The following is a 20,962-nucleotide window of genomic DNA, read 5'->3' as shown; positions in this document are numbered from 1 at the left end:
CAATGAATCACAAACGAGTAGTTTTTTGGGTAGTTTTTCTCACCCTAATAGCCATGGTTTTTGTTTTGGGGGTTTAGAATACCCCCCAAAACCCTTTCTCCCTTTTTAGAGGGGAAAAATAACATTTCTTTTACCCTTGCTGAGGGTTTTTTCGCCCTTCCGTAAACTGTGACTGGGCGGCGCCTAGGCGGGCACCCGAACTGTAGCGCCTAGGCGGCGCCTTGCCCACCTAGGCGGCGCCTTACCCGCCTAGGCAAGCACCCGGAGACAGGCACATAATTACACCGCCCAGACAAAGCCTAGCCATTTTTTGAAATTTTTCGCCTAGGCGGCTGCCTAGGGCGGCCAAATGTTCAAACACTGCTACCAACCATATTTTTGTTGCCATGCTTAGCAAGACATCATATCTGCAGATGAGTAACAATCTACATGGACCTATTTTTTTGGGTATATACAATCTACATGGACCTAAGTTGTCCCAAGATGTAATCAAAATTTTTGGATAGCCTTAAACTGACCATTGCTAAGAATTTTTCAAAACAGTTTGCATCACTAGAAACTATGTTTTCAAGCACAGCAATTTTCTTTTGAAATTAGTAATTCGGCTCATCCTACAAATCTTGAGAAGGATCTCAAGCAAAGCCTCTAGGACATATTAAAATAGTTATAGTACATATTTCTTCATGGTACAGCAAACGGAACAAAACACCAATGCATTAAGAAACACTGTGCCTATTGAGTAGATAATTTCAAAAATAAATGATAATAGAAAATCAGCCAAAAAAAAACAAAAATGCCAAGAAAAAAAAAGAAAAAGAATCCAGTACCTATCTCCAATCCCAAGGATATATGTTATAACAGAGTACCCAGCACAACTTTTTATAAATGTTTCGAGACAGCTGGCAGTTATTCCAAAAGGTCCATCTTCATCCGGGTGAAATCGCTGTAGATAGTTTACAATGCTACGATGTTCCGACAGGATCTGATAAACAGCTAAGAAATATCAACTTTCCCCACATGAAATTCATTTCATCAAAAGAACCACATTGTGCAGAATAATCAAGAAACGTGTGCTCAAATTCTGAGAAATATTCAGCAGTACATATGAGTACCAATCACTGGCCTAACAAAACTGATTTTTTTATCGATGAATAACTGACAAAACTGATTGACACTGTTGCTTAACCATTAGACTGAAATCATACTCTAAATACACCAACCGGTCAACCCCTAGGCAATCATAAACATCATACCTGTGCTAAAGAACTCGACGGTATAAATTCCAGCATGCCCTCATCATGTCCAGTTGCCAATACTCTATAAGGAGTTAAATGCAAATCAAGATTCTCCAATTTAAGTAGTCGATCCATGAGAGAGACCATTTGAATAACCTGCAAACAATACAAGTATTGAAAACAATAGGATCCAAGGAATCAAAAGTTCACATTTAAAATACAACTATTGAGAACAAAGGATCAAAGGAATCATAAGTCCACATTTCAAAGTCTCAAGACCCTCCCAAGATAAATTCAAGACATATAGTCAGCATTAACAATATTAAGATAGCCTTATTGCTTTGAAGTAGGAAATAGCAGAAAATTTTCATCTAAGTTCTCAATTTGGAATAATCATTTTGTGTGAAAAGTAGGTCAGTGACTTATATGAAGCATTTAACATAAGTTCATTCATAGTCGTGCCATGTCACTACAGGAATGGGGTACACACAAAGGTGATAAACTTAAACAATAACAAGGATCATTGACACTCTCAAAATATCTATAACTCCTGTACCGCCCCAGTGGATAATGGGCAGTATAACTAGACGCCACTAGAATGAAAGCATCAGGCTGCAGTGAAACATAGTACTGGATAGTAGTAGCTCTTCAATGCTAAATTTATAACTGTGGAAAATATAATTGAATGAGATATAATCCAAAACTTTCGAGCAAGTGGTTCTTAGCATATATTAAAAATAAAAACGTTAAAAATCTAATCATCTCATGTTTAGTTCAAGATTCACATCTTAGTATCCAGTAGCTACCAATTGGTCCTGCCGGATGTCATCCCCTTTCTTGAATATTACTTTGTATGTGCCACCAGTTGCAGTTCGGAATGTCAGACGCAGGGGATGCAGTTGACTCTTGAAAAGTGATGATTCTGCTGGTATGATCCCTGTGATGAGCACCTCGGGAGCTAAAGGAGATCTAATTGGCTGAAATTTGACAAGCCAGCAGTGAATTACAAAATGTGATTTGTTTTAAGCACAACACAAATGAAACATACCACTGATTTGTACAGAACAAAGGAAAATGTTAGTGAGATCTATTCAAAAGGCCAAAACCATTCACCATACAGAGAGACTAGAAAACATGTCAGGAAATACCTCTTCAAAATAGGTGAGTTCACTCATAAGACCAGAGAGCAGCTGCCTTAGTCTTTCTATTTTTTTCTGTGTTCCACCACGAACATTTCTCACATCTCTCATAATAGTACATAACTGAGCAGTTAACTCAGTCTGACGAACAAGACTTTGCCACAGCTTGAAGCCATCTTCATCACTATTTACACCTGCCACCAACTGTACAGAAATCGGATTTGATTGGGACATTTAAGCATATGAAAACTCAATACATATTTACAGTGATTATTTCTCCAGTATACTTTATGAAAATTCTCTCTCTCTCTCTCTCATATATATACTTATGGAGGTTGTAAAGTGTAAAATCGTAAATAAAACAGCTCTCTCTCTCATATATATACGTATGGAGGTTGTAAAGTGTAAAATCGTAAATAAAGCAGCTCTCTCTCTCTCATATATATACTTATGGAGGTTGTAAAGTGTAAAATCGTAAATAAAGCCGCATGTATGCATATGTAATTTGCAAATTTTGAAACAATAAAAAATATTTTATCAATAAAAAATCTATTGTTATTAGTTATCTTGATGAGCATCATCGTAACCTTTTCTTATTGTATTGTGTAGGATTACTTTTGTGTAGCGAACCCGAATATTTGGGGCTCCGATGATGATGATTTCGTTGGGATCATTAGTACCTAGATTACAACTCAAATGAATGTAAAATAATATTGATTAGTTTTTTCTTTGATAATAATGATTAGTTAATAAATATTTTGTTAGACATCTTTTTGTGCCCATCTTTCACTATATTTTTTGGGATTATTCATTTTTTAAATTTTTAATGGAATTTCCTTTTTAAAAATATTTCTATTTATTGATTAAATAAATTGTATGGGATAAGCTCCCGAACCAGGGGCTTCGTGATGATCCCACAGACCTGCACCAACTCTTCCTCTCACTTCAACAACTATGAGAAGGACAAAATAAACAAAAGAACAACATGTTAGTCGAGGTGCTAAGATTGTCCAAGTTGAGCCATGTAGAAAGTTGAACACTAGGATAATGGGATCCATGTTGTTTCCAAGTTGTGGGGCTAAATGGGTGTCTAATAATAATCGTAGATTTCCCTTCTATAGGCCATCTAGAAGAACAAATCCAACCCAAGGCCTCCTAGTTCTCTTGGCTGGCTTAGCAAGACAGGCTTCTTATGATACAATACAATGAGCCAAACAGTTTTGTGGAGGTTCAACACTCATGTAACAGTCAGCCAAAGTATACAAAGCCTCATAGCAAACTGGTTCAGAAAGAAATTTACAAACGAGTACCTTGATAAGATTTGGAAAGTCTCTCTCCCCAACATAATATAGGTCACTTGACAAGAAAGAAATCAGAGGACGAACGAGAACCATAATCAATCCTTTAAAATGGTTGTAAGGGAAACAACTTGGAAGATTGAAAATAGTAACCCGGATATGATACCACCTCCAACAAATGAAATGAAAATATCATCAATAGAAGATGGTTCTTGGCAACTCCACTATAAGTGCATTGTGATATGTGGTAAGGATATCATGTACATAGAGAGCTACCAAGAGACAACTTCATGTCTTTCCCTGTCATTATTACTGCTTGTACACTGTTGATACATGGATAAAATGGATAGCTTACCTGCTCAAACCCTCCGCTAGCTTAGCAAAAACAGAAAAACAAAAAACAAAAAAATAGGTTAAGCCCTAATTCACCATTCAATTTGTGTAGTCAAAACCCTGCATGGCCTGTTGCTTCTGAGCATAACTTGAGAATATATCCAAATTTGAAAACCTAAATCAGCCATCCACTCATGGAAGAAGCCCCGTGATCAAGAGTATCAGCAACATAGGGAAGTCAGGGAAGAGTTTAGGTAGTTTGCATACTTTATACACACAAAATGCTACACAGTTTTGATTATAAAAAACAACATGAAACTCAACACCCCATTATAATCAGGAAAAAAGGAAAAGATAAAATTGAGTTCCATAACACTTAAACATGCAATCTCTACACGGCACTAATCAGACATGTTTCTGCTCTGTTAGGCCCCCATTCTTCAGAGGATTAGTCCCCACATATCAATCATCAAACTCAAACTACATGGCATCAACAATACAATGAGCACACATTATATTATTGAACAATCAAGAAAAAAATGTAGCACCTGGCAATGGGCTCAGCATATATTATAATGAAAACTACTGTTAGTTTAGGATATGAAGCCTAATGGTGCACATTAACTTATGACATACGTCACTATGTCATTGCTTTTCTCTCAAGGAGTTGCTCACTGTGCAATTTCTAACCATGTCTGTCTTATAGTGCTAATTATCTAATGGGTGAAACCGCATTACCAACTAAAAGAACCAGTTTGTATCGAGAAAATTAAAGACACATGATTTAATTACAAAAACAATATAAAAGCTGCAGTACATGCACCAAGTTTTGCACTAAGACAAAACCTAAAACAAGAAAATAGTAGGAGAACAGGCCAGAAGAAACACTTACTTTCATCATACTGTCTTCCAGAATTTCATAGGTACAATAGAAACGCTTTGCATAAGCAGGATCATGGAGTTCCACAGCCACGTACCATCGGAGGAAGCTGGCCAGCTCAATATTGCAAAGAGCTGTCACATTCCACGAAAAGGCATTGCATATGAAATGAGTTTGTCAAAAGAATAAATGAAAGCGATTGGATTTGAGCATCAAATACGTATCTATTTATTCGTTTCTTGATAATTAACTGATCATGGAAGTATCAGAGAAATGTGTACAATATAGATGTGCGTATGTGATGTGATAGAGGATAGATAAGCGGATCGGCTATGAAAGAAATATTTTGGCAATGGCATCTTGAGGCCTCTGCGAAAGAACTCTTTCGCATGTGTAATAGGCCTCCATGCATGCAGACACACACACACACATACATACGTATCTGGGTGCATGTGTGTTTAAAAGTGGTTACTCCCAGAACAGTTACAGACAGTGTAAGATAAAGATTTTATGGGGATACTGGCATAGCAAGGGAAGCCGAAAAAACTAAAAAATTTTCAAAGCAAGCATGGGGTATGGCTCATAGAAGCAGCTTTTGTATGTATCATACAGCATCAAGCATCAGCTTCAAGAAAAAAACAGAGAAGTGCGACAGGGTAAATTTACATACACCGTTGAACAAGAAAAAGCGAAAGGCGAGATTTATCAGATCGCTCGAACCGGAGAGCTTGTACTAATTGAAGTAAGTAACATTTGAGCTCTTCATCATCAGCTCTTTCAAGAACACTCACTGCATACGCCCTAACCTGTTCAAAGTAGAATTTGCTATAAGATACTAAGAGCCAAAATCCAGAGGCAGAACATCAACATACAAGGAAGAGAGAAGACTATTTATACCCTCCAAGCAAATGGTGCCAACTGAATTTAAAGTCTTTCCAGAATGGAACACAATATCCATTCATGCATATGTCACATTACATGCACTAAAGAAGGACAGGAGGTGCACCCAAAGCATCAATCACCACAAGGCACATGGGAAAAGGACACTTGTGCATGGAGAAAGGGCATAGAATAATCAAATTCGTTGAGTGATATTACCAACCTACCTACCCTTCATTGGTTACTTCTGAATTTTCCATAACAGGCTTGCTCAGATTCTTTTATGTGAAGAACACAGATTCTTTTACGTGAAGCAACACAAAAATTGTGCGGGCTGGCACAAGTAAATGAGATTCTGTATAATGGCTAGATAAAATCAGAATACAATACTGCTACACATAAGGTCCATTTGGATAAGCCACTAGGTAGTGATTCAACTGCAATACAGCAACAACTTTTCTCCATCTAATCACAGCCCTTTCTCATACTTCCTTGCCCTCTTGCAGTATAATTCTATCATCTCTAAACTAGGTATATACTATTCTCAATCCACGTAAGTTTATTATCAAGAAGGGAAAAGTGAAATATAGCAACCCACGCTACTCTAGAAAGCCATATAACAAAAGCAGCTTGGGACAGCCCCTGTGCAAACCAACCACCAAAAACACCGATTTTTGTTTGGGACAGAAATGGCACAAAGAAGATAAATATGCAGAACACAGATTGCTCACCAACCAAGATGAAGAAAGGCCGATTTTTCACGGCTAATGTACCCTTAGTACGCAAAACAGGGCTGAAGAGAAGTTAGTTACATTTAACACTGTTAAAAACAAGTGTCAAACTAGCATGATAATGAGAGAGATAAAACAGTTACATCTGGGAGACCTAAGAACCATGTAATGGGAAAGATGCAACAATTGCTTGGCTTGTGATATGAAAGAAACAAGCACAATATTTTGTTTTAAGTCACAAAGAGTACACCTGTGAGACCTCAAACTAAAATATTTTGTTTTAAGTCACAAAGAGTACACCTGTGAGACATCAAACTAACATTTGGGAAGCTTCGACACAGAAAACCTCTTGGAAACTGGATGCTATACATGCAATCATCAAAGATAAAGCACCTATTGATGTAAACTTCTGTAATGCAAAGTCAAAAAGTTGAATCCAATCAAATACGGACAGCGAGAGAAGAAGCTGTTGCGGTTGAAAAAATTATCAAAAAACAGAAATGATGAACTTGTGGCACATTAAATTGCCAACCCCATTCTAAAAGGAGGAAAAATGCACAAAACATTATGAAACAACATGCATTGCAAAATATTATTGAAATTATCTATTACATTAAAGAGAGAAAAAGTGATAGGCACTTGACGCTTTTTGTCTGTCCATGCAATAGAAGAGAATACTTATACAGTTGTAGAATATACAGGCATAAAAATCTAATAAGCATGCATGGGAATAAAATCTTGAAAAACACTATTTCAAAAGCTTCAGATATGCAGATACAAACTGTCCCTTTTGGGAACATATTCAAATGATACTTCGTACACATAACATTATAGGAGGAGCTTTATCATTCTTTTAAGGATGCACATTGAAACTAGGTTAACATAGAAATATCCACCTCTTGCTGTGTTCCGCATTGTGTCAAGACAGTGATTCAAAAACATGAACACACGTGTACGGGCTCTTGGGGACCACATGTTTGAACATCTCGTAAGGAACATAGACATCATCATCGTCAAAGCCTTTTCCTAACAAATTGGCTACAAGAATCCTGGTAAGCCATTCTACTCTATTAAGGGTCATACCTTCAGTGAGGCCATAAGTCCCCGTATTTTTTGTGACTACTTCCAACCATGTCTTTTTGGGCTTACCCCTTGCCCTTTTCGAGCCTTCCACTTTAACTAACTCACACCCACTAATAAGTGTTGTACTGGGTCTGCACCACACATGACCAGCCCACCTAAATCTATTCTCTCTATCATCTTATCGTACATTGGTGCCACACCTAGATTTCCAGGAATGCATTCATTTCGAATTCGACCCCTTCTTGTCTTGTCACTCAGCCCCTAAGGAACACAGACACAAACACTAAATTGCAGGGGGGCATGCTCAACTCCCATTTTCCTTCCACACATAAACAAAGCCAACTAGAATCACATAATAATTAACACACTAATCACATTCATTACTGATGAGAAGTTCAAATAGAAAGGAACCTGGAAATTCAACAAAATATTTAAAAAATTATCACCTACTTCTTCGCTTTCAAAAACAGGTGATAAAAGCTCTAATGCATCACTTGTGTCAATGGTATCCCAGCGACCCAATAAATCTATTGCTTGCTTGGCTTCCTGCAAACCCATAATCATGGTGAAAGTTAACAACATTGATATGCTCTTTGTAGAGTACAAGCCAACTAATTTCCCCGAATGCAAGGATATACAGCATGAAAGGATCAAACCAAGTATAATGAAAATGCAATTATGATGCTCCTTTATAAAATACAATTATGCAAGCCAACTGAATTCATGAAATGCAAGGACACAGCCATGAAAGGATCAAACCAAATACCAATAAATTTTAGTATAATAGTATAAGAACAGATTCTTAATTCCTAAATGAGCAGAGCACTCATCGCACAAGAATCATATAATCACGAAACACGAATATTAAGCATTTTCTGCAAGGTATAGAGGATAGGAGTCCCATAGGGGCACAAGGGCAGAAATTTCCCATGGATGATAAGGGCATAAACTTTTTTTGGGTCTAACTGGTAAATCCAAACATGAAGAATCCAAAAATCAAGGTAAATATCTGCGAATAGAAGATTATTCTGACAGCACACTGAAACAACACAGAGACATTCTCTAAACTGTTATACGCTCCTCATCCAAATGAAGGAGAGGGAGGACCTTTTTCTTCCACAGGTTGGGCACTGCAAACCCTGTAACCAAGTATATCAAATGAACAAACACATCATGGATGAAAGGAGAGGATGTCAGACTCAAAAGGCATGTCATGACTGAAGACTTTGCATTTGCAGTGGGTTTTTAAGTTGTTCCGTTTTATTAATATTTTTAGGAGACAAAAAGTGTGATCATTTAATATTTTGGGTCTTTTTCTTATTTCTTAGGACATTTTACTTCTTCTTTTTTAGAAAATTGAGGGGCAAAGTTGGAAATTCAATATTGAATAGGATTTAATAGTGATTGATGAAGCACTTAGGGTTTGAAGGTTTTTCCATCAACATATTAAGTGCTGGATGGCATAGATTGAGGATATTAATTCTTTTTCTTCTTTTTTTTTTGTTAAATCTTGAGAAAAATTTCTTTTTGGGCTGGAACCCCATGCAGACCCACAAAGATGGTATTTTTTTTCACCTTTCTTTGTCTTTCATTATTTTTGGTTTCTTTTATTTACTCTTTTTTTTCTTTTCTTACATCAATTGGTAATTAGATGCTTCAAAGATCCATTGAACACACTGCCACCACAGCATGTGCTAGCAATCGAGGACATTCTGCCACAAATCATGGAGGTTGTCAATAAACAAATTAAAGCGAGCATAAATAAAGCCATGGAAGACATACGAGTCCAGAGAGGCAAAATTCAAGAAAGGATATATGAACTTCGAGGAGAGAGAGGTGAAATAAATGTGGCTGCAATGATTAGAAATTACTGATCGCAAAGACGGTGTTCATAATCTAGTATATGCAGTACCAAATCTCTAGTGAGCTCTACGAACAAGTCGGAGGCCAAAACATACATAATAAGAAAATTTTGGGGCAAGAGCCACAACTTACGGAGCACACCCACGACATCTCGGTATCAAAGTTGATCTCCTCAAGGTTCAAGGTAAGCTCCATATCTAGGGTTTTATTGACTGGTTGAGTTAGAAAAAATCCTTCAATGGAATGAAATGCTTGAAGAGCACGAAAGAGGAATCAACATTATGTTTGATATCCCCGACTTCCACTTCAATTTGAAGACTAAGGGGGCGAGAGAGAACAAATCTAAGCCATCCATCCCACAAATCAGCCATCATGATTTTCGAAGGATTATTAAGAACCTCACCAACTTATAATTTGACCAACGTCCAACTTCGATTTAAATTAGAATTATAACCAATCCAAAACTTCCTAATATCTTTCCAAAATCTGTTGGAAGTCCAAATAATTAGAGTTTTGGTGAATCCAAACTCCTAATTAGAACAATTTTTTAATATTTAAAAGATTCCCCTAAAACAAACTTCAACAAAAAAGAAATGTCACATAAATAAAAGAACGAGGGTGTGCCACCCAAGAGAGATTAAGTGATGCCCATACTGGCCCTCATCCCACTCATGGGTGGCACACATGTGGGGCAAGAATCTGAGCCCCACATGTGCCCTTCCAAATTTCAAAAATTATGAAAATGCCCTTTTGAAGAAATTTACAGCAGAAATAAAATTTTAAAATTATGAAAAAATTGTAAAAAAATCATGAAAACATTAGTAATACCAAAAAAAAAAAAAATTGAGATTGTTAACTTTTGTATTGATTGGGAGAAAGTACAGTGAAGAACGGAGGCCCCTATAAAGCTGGGGCTCTACACGAGAACATCATGGGTTCCAAAACATGTGTCCCTCTAAAAGGGTCATTAAGCAAGGTAAAACATGTCCAATGAAGAAAAGATAAAAGACTAGGAATGACTGCAGAATTCAGGATCCAACAGATGCAATGGTTGTTGATGAGGCTCGGTCTTTGGCAAGTGCATCAGCTTCGGAGTTGGCTTCACTCTGGGTATGACTCCATGAGATTTGTAAAGCTGAGCAGCGAAAAAATATTTCATCAAAGAGGTATTGCAATCTCCAGGGACAGGGTACCGCTCTTGAGGCCCACTCGATAACGTTGTGGTTGTCCTCTTCGACTTTGAGGGAGGGTTTCCAAGTTGGGTCAAGAGCTCTTAAGCCTTTCAGTGGTGGCCCGATAAGTTTGGAGTTGAAATACACAATGTTCCCCCTGAGTCACGAAATAAACCACCTACGCCTGACGGGCCCGGGTTGCCCAAAGCGCACCCATCAAAATTTCGTTTGATTTGATCTAGATTGGGGGGTCGCCAGAAGGAGGATTTGGAAGTTCTTGAGGGGCAGAGGGAGAGAAGGGTCTGCCAGCTTTGTTGGAAATCCAAGGTAGAGACATGGTCAAAGAGTTTGTTGTTCTTGGGCCAGCAAATAATGGAAGCTCTGAGGGAGTCAAAGCGGAAGTCAAGTGATTTGCTCTTGTCATGAAAGATTCTACAGTTCCTTTCGATCCATAGGGTTCACAGAAGGCCAGAAACCATTATAGTAGCCCTGGTTTGGGCCAAGGGGGGAGAACAGCTGCTGGAAGGTCTGGGGGGTAGATTGGGGGGTTACCCACTGCCATCCAAAGAGGCGCAGGATTTCCGCCCAAAGAGCTTTAGCAATGGCGAAATGGATGAAGGGATGCAGGTTTGTTTCCTCCTCGTTGAGACACAAAACACGTCGATTAGGGAGTTGAAAGCCTCTTCCTTGAAGCTGGTCCACAGTTTGGGCTCTTTTCGAGCATGCTAACCACGTAAACCATCTTACTTTGAGGGGAGAGAGATTTGACCAAGCCGGGCAGCAACAGAAGGGAAGAGAGGGATGGCCTGGGCTTGAAGATTTTGGTAGAAGGATGAGACTGAGAAGATTCCCAAAGGAGTGGGAGTCCAGACAAGGGTATCATGGCCCTGGTTAGGAAAGAATAGAGGGTGAAGCAGGGATGAGAGCAATGAAATCGATCTCCTCGTCTTCGGAAACTGGGGCTCCATACTCTAGTCCCTCCTATGGTGTCAAAAGATTCCACAACAGTCGCCTCTCGGTTTGAGGCCAAGAGGTATTTGAGGCCAAGAGGTAGAGGTTATGAAATCTTTCCAAAAGCAAAGACTGCCCTATCCAGAATGGGGACAGGGGGTCTCCCTGCCTCAGCCCCCGAGAGGAACTGAACAAGCCTTTATGAGATCCGTTAATGAGGATTGAAAAGAGCTGAAGATACACACCCCATTATCCACCTGTGCCACAAGAGGCCAAAGTCCATTATGTGCTGCGTCTCGTCTAGAAAGGACCAATCTATATGGTCGTATGCCTTTTCCCAGTCTAGCTTTATGACTACACCTGGGAGTTTAGCCTAGTGACAAGAGTGGAGAAACTAATGGGCCACAAGAGCTCCGTCGAGTATTTGTCGGTCCTTGACGAAGCCCATGCTTAACACATGCAAGTCGGACGGGAAGTGGTGTTTCCAGTGGCGGACGAGTGAGTAACGCGCAAGAACCTACCCATGGGAGGGGAACAACAACTGGAAACGGCTGCTAATACCCCGTAGGCTGAAGAGCAAAAGGAGGAATCCGCCCAAGGAGGGGCTCGCGTTTGATTAGCTAGTTGGTGAGGCAATAGCTTACCAAGGCGATGATCAACCACACTGGGACTGAGACACGGCCCAGACTCCTACGGGAGGTAGCAGTGGGGAATTTTCCACAATGGCCGAAAGCCTGACGGAGCAATGCCGTGTGAAGGTAGAAGGCCCACGGGTCGTGAACTTCTTGTCCCGGAGAAGAAGCAATGATGGTATCCGAGGAATAAGCATCGGCTAACTCTGTGCCAGCAGCCGTGGTAAGACAGAGGATGCAAGCGTTATCTGGAATGATTGGGCGTAAAGCGTCTGTAGGTGGCTTTTCAAGTCCGTCGTCAAATCCCAGGGCTCAACCCTGGACAGGCGATGGAAACTACCAAGCTGGAGTACGGTAGGGGAGCAAAGGGAATTTCCCTAGGTGGGAGAGATAACCCAATGAGGACCTCCTTGAGCCTGGTGGCCAGAACCTTGGATAGTAGCTTGTAGGAGGAATTAACCAGGCCAATTGGAAGGAAGTCTCAGAGTTCTTTAGGCCCATCAATCTTGGGGATTAAGGCCAGGAATGGGGCATTCATTGCCCTATGGGTAACACCACTAGAGTGGAACTCGATGATGAAGGCAAGGATATCGGCCTTAAGGGTGTCCTAAAAAGAATGGAAGAAAGCCACCGGAAACTGTTCAGGCCGTGGGCCCGGTCCTGACCTAAGTCTTTGACTGCTTTGAGGATCTCGTCCTCAGTAAAGCGACGCTCTAGCCATCTGGTTTGAGCCAGAGGGATGGTCCGAAAGGAAACGGTGGCCATTGAAAGGCGATGGCCTGTGGGCTGGGAGAATATAGAATAAAGAAGTCAATAATGAACTCTTCTACTAGGGAGGCTGGTCGATGGTAAGGTTTTCTATTTTGATATGAGTGATGGTATTGTCCCTACTTCAGCAGTTTGTAATCTTGTGGAAAAATCCAGTATTGTGGTCACCATATTTTACCCACTTAACCCTGGATCACTGGTACCAAAATATCTCCTCTTTACATAGGATTTCGGGAATGGTCCTTTCGTCAGGGGTTAGAGGGCAAATTTCCTCAGTGGTATCCCAATGGGCTATTTCGCTTAGGAGGGAAGCTTTAGGTTCGTTGAAGTTTCTAGGGAGATGCCTAGCTCAGCTTTTGAGCGATGATTTGAGGAGTTGGAGCTTTCGCTACAAACGGATAACCAATGAAACCTTGGACGTGAGGGTCCAAAGAATTCCACAAAGATGGGGTAAGAGAAAGGATATCCGACTCTTCGACCCAAATTAATTCAAAACGGGCCACAAAGGGCCAAGTTAGTATCTAAAAGGATTGAGCAGTGGTCTGATGTCGGTTTAGGTAGGGTTAGAGCATTGATGCCACGAAAAAAGTCATCCCAGTCTAGAGAGATTAGGTATCGAGCGAGTCTAGAGTGGGAAGGATTTTGGGAGTGGTTCAACCAAGTGAAGGTCGCCCCTCGAAGAGGTAAGTCTAGTAGATTGTTTCTAGCCATGAACTCAAAGAAAGAGACCATGGCAAGGAAGAAGCTATGCTTGTTGTAGCGCTCAAATGACTACCTAATCACATTGAAGTCACATCCTAAGCACCAAAGGGAGTGCGAGAGGGAAGAGACTCAGTCCAATTCTTGCCAGAAAAGGTCACAGAGCGAGTACATGTTAGGGCAGTAGGCAGTCGTGAATTACCAGTTAGAGACCATCAGACACTCGAGAGAAGAGGGTTGTAACAAAGAACACCCCTATATTCGAGGAGGAGAGTGTGCGAAGGGTTAGGTCCTAGATCACCCATATTCCTCCTGAAGCACGCATTGCTAGTAAAGGGAGCCAACTACATAGTCGACCCCCAAATCTGGTGAATCAGAGGTAGATAGGGATCGGGAGACTTACTCTCAACAAGTGCTAGGACCATTGGGAGAAAAGAACGGCAAAAATGTGTTTGTTGGGGTCACCCAAGCCCCTCATATTCCATGTGAGGAGCTTCATGAAACAAGGGGTAAGAAGGGGGCCCTCCTGGATGGGCGAACTAGGGTCGGGGTGCCTGAAGGACTCAGTGTCGAGATCCTGAGAGGCAGGGGTGGGGGGTCTGATATTGTAGTTGATATCACATGCCAAATTGGAGAGCTCCCTCCTACCTTTGCGAGTGGTAGAAGCTTCACTAAACACAAAGTCTAGAACGCCTTTCTTTGAGCACTTGTACCTGAATCCCATAAAATGAATTATTTTTTCTAGATTACCTTGAGCCAAGTTGAAGTCTTCTACGAATCGTGAATCCATTGATGAAGGGGACACCAAAAGGGAGCACTTGACTGAAGGGGAGGTCACCATAGGGGGGAAACTCTTCTGAAATCGTTGATTGCGAAGCAAGAGGGCTGGCTTCTAGGATGGCCTCAATGGGGTCCCTCAAAGCTTGGGAGGGTATCTCAAACCGAGGAGGGGGGATTCCCTTAGCACCGAGGATGTTGCCAAAATTTTGAGAAGCAAGCAAAAGGAGCGACCTTGATGGCGGCCTTGGAGGATGTGGATGCGGATGGGAGATGGGTGCGATTGGGGGGGGGGAAGAGAAATTGGAGTGAGGGAGGGGCCACATGAGCTGCGACACCAGGTCAACAAGAGGAGAGGAAGTGGTGGACGAAAGGGTAGGGTGAGTGGCCAAAGCAAAAGAATAGGGTATGATGGCAAGTTGGCCTAACAGTTGGGGGATGGGGGGAGGAGGCAATGGAGATGAAGGGGCTAGAATGGGGGAAATTCCAAGGGTATGAGAAAACACAGCTAAAGTCAAGGCTAGAGCAAGATGAGGGGCGGGTAGGGTTGGGGAATTGATGTTGGGGGAGATTGACGGAAAGAGTTCGACAGGAGGAGGCGCGCGAAGGGCTCTAGATGGCGGTTGGATCATGGGAGATATTTGCCTTAAAAACGGTGACGGCATAAGGAGAAAGGACGTGGCTGCAGAAGATGAGGGAAAGGGCAGAGGTGGTTGTGCACATATTTTCGAGGAGGGCAGAACGGGGGGACACATGTCAGGCAAGGAAGCTACCATTTGCAAATGGGTGGTGGGGATCAGGAGATCCAGCTATGGAAACCAGGCTGGGAGACGGATGGATGGGAGAAAGGAATGCAGAGGATCAAAGCCGAGGGACGGAGAGAAAGTTGGGCAACGGGACCCGACAAGAAGGATTGGGCCACGGTGGAGAATGGCAACGGGTTCAGACCATCATGATTATAAGGGGGGGGGGGGGAGATAATGATGGCCCACAAGATCAGGAAGCAAGGATTGGGCCACGTCATATGAAGGCGGCGGTTACTGGGTATTGGGCAGGGGAGAGACATTTGGCGGGCATGGCGAGGGTGGGGGAGGTGGGGAGAGGCTCGAGGACTTGCCAGGTTGTCCGGAGTGGACACATGGTTGCTCCCCATCAATGAACTCTTCGAAGGGCAGTCGAGGTTGGTTGCAGTTGTTCAACGAGGACACTGACAGCGTCAAAATCGCCCACGGCTCTTTCATTTCACTGTGGTTCATTCAAGGCAAACCACCGAACACAATGGTCATGTTTGGGAGCAAGGACGGGTTGAACGCCGTGGTCCTAAACATGGCGGTCAGATGGGGGGAGACCTGGGATTAGGAGATTATGAGACGATAGAAGAGCTCGTTGAACTCAAGCCAAAGGGTGGAGGGGATGAGATGAGGGATGAGGGAGTTGATTAGTATCACAGTTGATCCCAAAGGGAGGAACTATGTGTGTTTCCAAAAAAAATAGAGCCGAAAGAACCACAGTGGTTGCCTATCAGCTTAAAGGTTTTGGGATGGCAAGCATGGAGCGAAAAATTAGAGAATGTGCCAGAATCCCTAGTCCATTTCCTGAGAGTAAGAGATGTGCCCCTAAAAGAGGGAGAAGCCCACTTGAGGACCCACGTGGCACTTGCAATATAGGAGAAGGTGAAGAGAAATTTGCCTTGAGAGAGCCTGCGGCAAGCCAGGTTAAGTTCATTCCAAAGGCGCTTCCCCCGGTATTGCCTCGAAGATCGCCTCTAAGAGGCTGGAAGTGACCAACCAGAGCAAAAACATTGGAGAGAGACGGGAAATGAAGCCCTCCAGGTAGGGAGGGGATGAGACAAAGGAACGGGCCGAAACTTGTTGATGGGGGAAGGGTGGGGTATGATGAGAACCAAGGCGTCGGGGAAGAGGCCTGGGGGGGGGGCGGCGGATGGGTGTAAGCGAGTTAGAAGGTGGGCTGAATAGGTGTGTAGCTGTGATAGAGAGGCCGGAGGGATGGGGATGCAAGGGAAGGCATGGGATGGGTGAGTTGGGGAGCTTGGTTTCGAGGCGTGAGAGATGGGGTGGGAGGGGAAGGAGGACGACGGGATCAAGTTCCCATGAATCTGGCTGTTACTTCATAACCATATGACCCATATGACTGTTTTCGTCGTAGTAAAATAAGCGACAATAAGGGCACTCCACTTGACCCAAGAAAAATGATCCACTACTGTTATCTTGTCCAACCCAACAAAGACTCATGACCTACAATCTCAATGCAGGGGCTCATGATTGGCTTCTCAAAGTTGGACAATAAACAGTAGAATCAATGATCATGGAATGTGGGTTTCAGTCCTCCCTTTTAAAAGCAAGTTCAGCAATTGTCACCACAGTGCAAAAGGGGCTCTCTCTATACGCATGTACACGTGTCCCTCTATAGGGATACTACCCAGTTTTGCGATTGTCATTTATACATATCGTGTAGAAGGTTGTTGAGGCTTTGGCCCTTGCAATCACAAGTCTACAGCCGTACATAGAAGACAACACATTTCTACTGACCTACAAGGTCATCCCTACGCTTCTCTCCAACCTCAACAAGGGATGGTCCAATATAAACCCTTCTCAATAGTGCCACATGCCTAGAGGTAAGGGTTTTGGACATAACCAAGGTCATAAACTACCTAACTCATAGTCAATCAACACACACACTCCTACTAAAGCGTATATTCCACTTTTTTTTTTTTTAGAAATATATTCCACAAAAAATTATCATTTTCACAAGCTCTCAGCACCTTTAAAGGCCACAAAACCCAACACTACACAAGTGACACTTCATGCTAACCCAAACGATAATGGAAACCAGAATTAGTAGCAAAGGATACCCATACATTTAATAATTAAAGGTTAAAATGAGGCCTTTGGCCTGTAGAGAAATAACAGTTAGATGTTGCCATGTTTCAACCAAGATGATCCCTAAGATGCTTGCCCAATGCTCCACCATTATTTCTTCATGTGGGAATTACCACAACTGAAACCGGTATACAAAAATGCAAATATGAATGGTCTACATGTCCAGCTTGATTTTTATTGCCACTCATGAGGTTCATAGTTTTACTCAACTTGTCGTACAACACGTAAAAAAAAATTAAGGGGAACGGAATTTGGTCAAATGCCAGCTTTTCTTTCAGGTAGCCTCTGAAATGCCACATAGCAAGATACAAATGTGGTCCTAATATCATGCAGGAAACACCAAACTGGAATGTCCTATGGACTCATCTATATGGTACTAGCAGATATAGTTCAATAACTTCACAGTAAGTGAGCAGAAGCATAAACTAGCATAATAGGAGGAGCGATAAAAACTCAACTGGGCCATAAAAGCATATATTCATCAGTGATTTGCAGGATTCGAATCAATGTGGTTATCGACAACAAACTCCAACAAGAATCCGAAATATCAAAATGCAGTGATCGGCAGGTATCAGAAAATTGGGAACCCGGTCACTAGTTGTCAAGAAGTAGATTTGTAGCCGATCTCTAAGACAATACGTCATCTATTATACTGTGCAAGCATGAAGAACAACAGAAGTATTCGAAATAATAATGGCAATGACAGTGTATGGAAAGTTGTGGTAATAATTCCAGGAATCAATTACTATCCTACGATAAATTTCAAATGTTTATCATTAAATGTAGATGATCAAGTTGATAGCATAAACATAATATACTGGATTATTTCTCCCTTTTTTGTTCGTGCTCGAATAAAGTAGTCTGGTATACACACAGGAATTTCACCTGAACATCACTCCATTCAACACATCGAAGGAACTTTGTGAGGGCTCTCTTTTCAGACATCAAGGAAAAGCGGAATTTCCACAATAATTGTCTTTCTTCCCCACTTAATGTGCGAGTTGGGGGATACTTCAAAATCATCTGTATTGCCCTGGGTCAAAGAATCTTCAAATGGTCAGACAGCCATTAAAATATTTGAAGATGGCATTCTAATTTAAAAAGTACATGGATCTCTATATAGAGGAAACAAAGGTAAAATCTCAAAACTTCAAAATTGTAAATGTGCAAGATCCGCTTAGCGCAGCTGAAACACAAAAATAGGCGTAGTCCGAAATCATCTGAAAATTAATCCAAATAAAAGTCCACGCAGATCAGCTGAGTCGAACAATGAGACATGCTTTTAGAAAATATGAAAGTCTACTACATTCAGAAAAGTTAGGTTAGGGACAATAATACTAACCCGAATTAGATAATTTGAATTCATTTAAACCTTACCTCAAGTCCCAATACACAAACTGAAGTGGTGAAAGTCTTAAAAAAAGATATTTGGATCCACATAGGGCCATAAAAGCATATACTCATCTGTGATTTGTCGTGTTCTGGATGATCAATTTGACGATATTTGGGCATCAAAACAACCTCTTCTAGTGAAATTTTGAGGTAGGTTCTAATTTGATTGTTTAGAGCCGAGGCTCTATATAAACCTTTCGCTCATTTTAATGATTCAAATCACTAGCCTTAGGACTCACACGTGGGTTGAAACACGTCAAAGTACATGTGTCAAGTGCATTCATATGACTGATGTAAACCAAGACCTGGTTGGGAGCAAATCGTCCCCAGTTAAGGCCAAGCATGGTTAGTGGATGTGAGAGCTGGATCAGGAGCAAGAATACGTGGTTGTCACTTGATAGATACTCCCTAATTTGGAGCGCTCATACAATAAATATAAAAAATAGTGAAAATTAAAAAATAATAAATACTAACTAAATTTATTGAATTAGATTCATTGATATTTGTAGTATATTTAACATACTTCAAAATATATATTCATAAAAAATTCAAAAATCATTTATTTACTGGATGATTATCATAAACAAATGTGCAATTATGTATTAAAAATATTCCTTAATCTTATATTGTGTGTTCAAAAAAAATATATCGTGAGATTTATTTAAATTATTTCAAATTTTCAATCATATCATAGACAAGTCCCTCCCCCTTTCCCCCAGTACAATGTTCTTCCTATGTGATTCTCAAACAATGTTTCAAAAACTGCAAGGCAGTCTGCCTAGCGCCCAGCGCACAGGCACTGGCAGGCACTTGAAGTGAAAATTTTTTAGATATATGTATATATATGTTGTTCAAATGCACATATATGCAGATATTTGTGTTAATTTTTTATTTTTTTTTGCATTTATATGCATCGTAATTAACTTGTTCCATGCAAATATATATGCATGAATGTTGAAACACATTCAAAACATTAAATCATTGAAAATTTAGTGAAAAGACATAAACAAGTCCATGGTACATTAGTCTCCAACTCTACAATCTGCACTCCATAGTGACACACGTTCATGATACACAAATAAAAGACAAGATGAAATACATAAGAGAAGTATAAAACCAATAGTCCAAATGTCTAATACATCTCAAAGCAATTGAGTTTGGGATGTTTGTAGGGTTTAGATCTGATATTTTCCCCCCCCTTTGGGGATTTAGAAAACCTCCAATACTTTTTTAAGACAAGTCCATGGGTTAAAATGACCCAAAATTCTCTTAGGGGACACTTTTATTCAACAAATAAGAGGGCCGTCCAGGCTTAGGGCATGTGCTGTAGGGCCCTTTGGGCGCCTAGGCGCTGGGCGAGCCGTTTCTTTGGACAACGTTCTCAAATAGTCAAAAGCCCAAAGAATAAGATAGAGAGAGACCATAACAAAAGATGAAAGATATATCAAATCTACAGGACCACTCCACCCATAACTTGAGCAAAGAAGGCACCCACTAACTACTCTTGGTTAGCATTAAGTCACTACCCCACACGCCCCACCTAATCTCAAGACACCTTTTTTCTTCTTCTTCTTCCTTTTTTTTTTTTCTGGCTACTCCATTTTCACAAATGATCAAAGCACCAAACCTTTTCTTAAAACATCAATGATGCTTTCTTTCTCTCTCTAACACAAGTATGATTAAATCACACCCAATATCTCAGGGGACTTTTGGGTTGCCCAATAAGGGCTTCTAGCATATCTTTTTCGTGATTCATGAGTTTGCAGCCGACATTCTTTCTAAGGAATTGGAAATTGTCGTGGACATTAGATAACATATATCGAAAGGATGAGGGATCTTGTTTTCTTTCTCTATCTAGTCAGCATCATGTTAGGAAGATGACCTATTAAAATCTCATACATTACCCGCATCCATATCCCACAAAAGCAAACATATATGGAACCCACCACTCCTTCCATTGGAAGTAATTTGAAAGGATTTGATTTAAGCTTTTCTTTATAATTATCCTTTAGAAAATTCTCAGGTATGGGATTCACACTCCTCACAAAATGGGATCATAATTCTGCTATGTGAACATGCGATCTAAATCAAGAAGCAGGACCGCCACCTATGTTGGGTGATCCCAGTAACTAAGGTCAAATCTGCATAAGCCAACCCATTGTCCAAATGACTAACAATTTGAGGAAGGGCATCCCAAATTGACAAAAGTTAGAACTTTAGCTCAGCAAAA

General features: G+C 40.9%; 1 protein-coding gene across 22 annotated transcripts in view; it reads right to left on the bottom strand.

Annotated features, from left to right (window-relative positions):
* The window catches only part of VPS34 (vacuolar protein sorting 34), a 66,917-nt gene that overhangs the window by 14,884 nt on the left and 31,071 nt on the right, over window positions 1-20,962 (bottom strand). For all 22 annotated transcript variants that reach the window (XR_016042690.1, XR_016042689.1, XR_016042687.1 and 19 more), the window contains 8 exons: window positions 18,226-18,373; window positions 8,029-8,124; window positions 5,556-5,691; window positions 4,898-5,019; window positions 2,384-2,578; window positions 2,042-2,212; window positions 1,254-1,391; window positions 828-982 (listed from right to left, as the gene is read on the bottom strand). Coding sequence is in view for 14 of the 22 variants with exons in the window: in XM_011626835.3 (XP_011625137.1) it covers window positions 828-982; window positions 1,254-1,391; window positions 2,042-2,212; window positions 2,384-2,578; window positions 4,898-5,019; window positions 5,556-5,691; window positions 8,029-8,124; window positions 18,226-18,373 (1,161 nt within the window). In the remaining 8 variants the exon portion in view is untranslated. The remainder of the gene's footprint in view (window positions 1-827; window positions 983-1,253; window positions 1,392-2,041; window positions 2,213-2,383; window positions 2,579-4,897; window positions 5,020-5,555; window positions 5,692-8,028; window positions 8,125-18,225; window positions 18,374-20,962) is intronic.

The sequence above is a fragment of the Amborella trichopoda genome, chromosome 10 (genome assembly GCF_054954075.1).
Source record: "Amborella trichopoda isolate Santa Cruz 75 chromosome 10, AtrichopodaSantaCruz75HAP2 v2.0, whole genome shotgun sequence".
NCBI classification, from domain to species: Eukaryota; Viridiplantae; Streptophyta; class Magnoliopsida; order Amborellales; family Amborellaceae; genus Amborella; species Amborella trichopoda.
The sequence above is the reverse complement of the archived record's forward strand: the minus strand, read 5'-3'. Positions and strand labels throughout refer to the sequence as shown.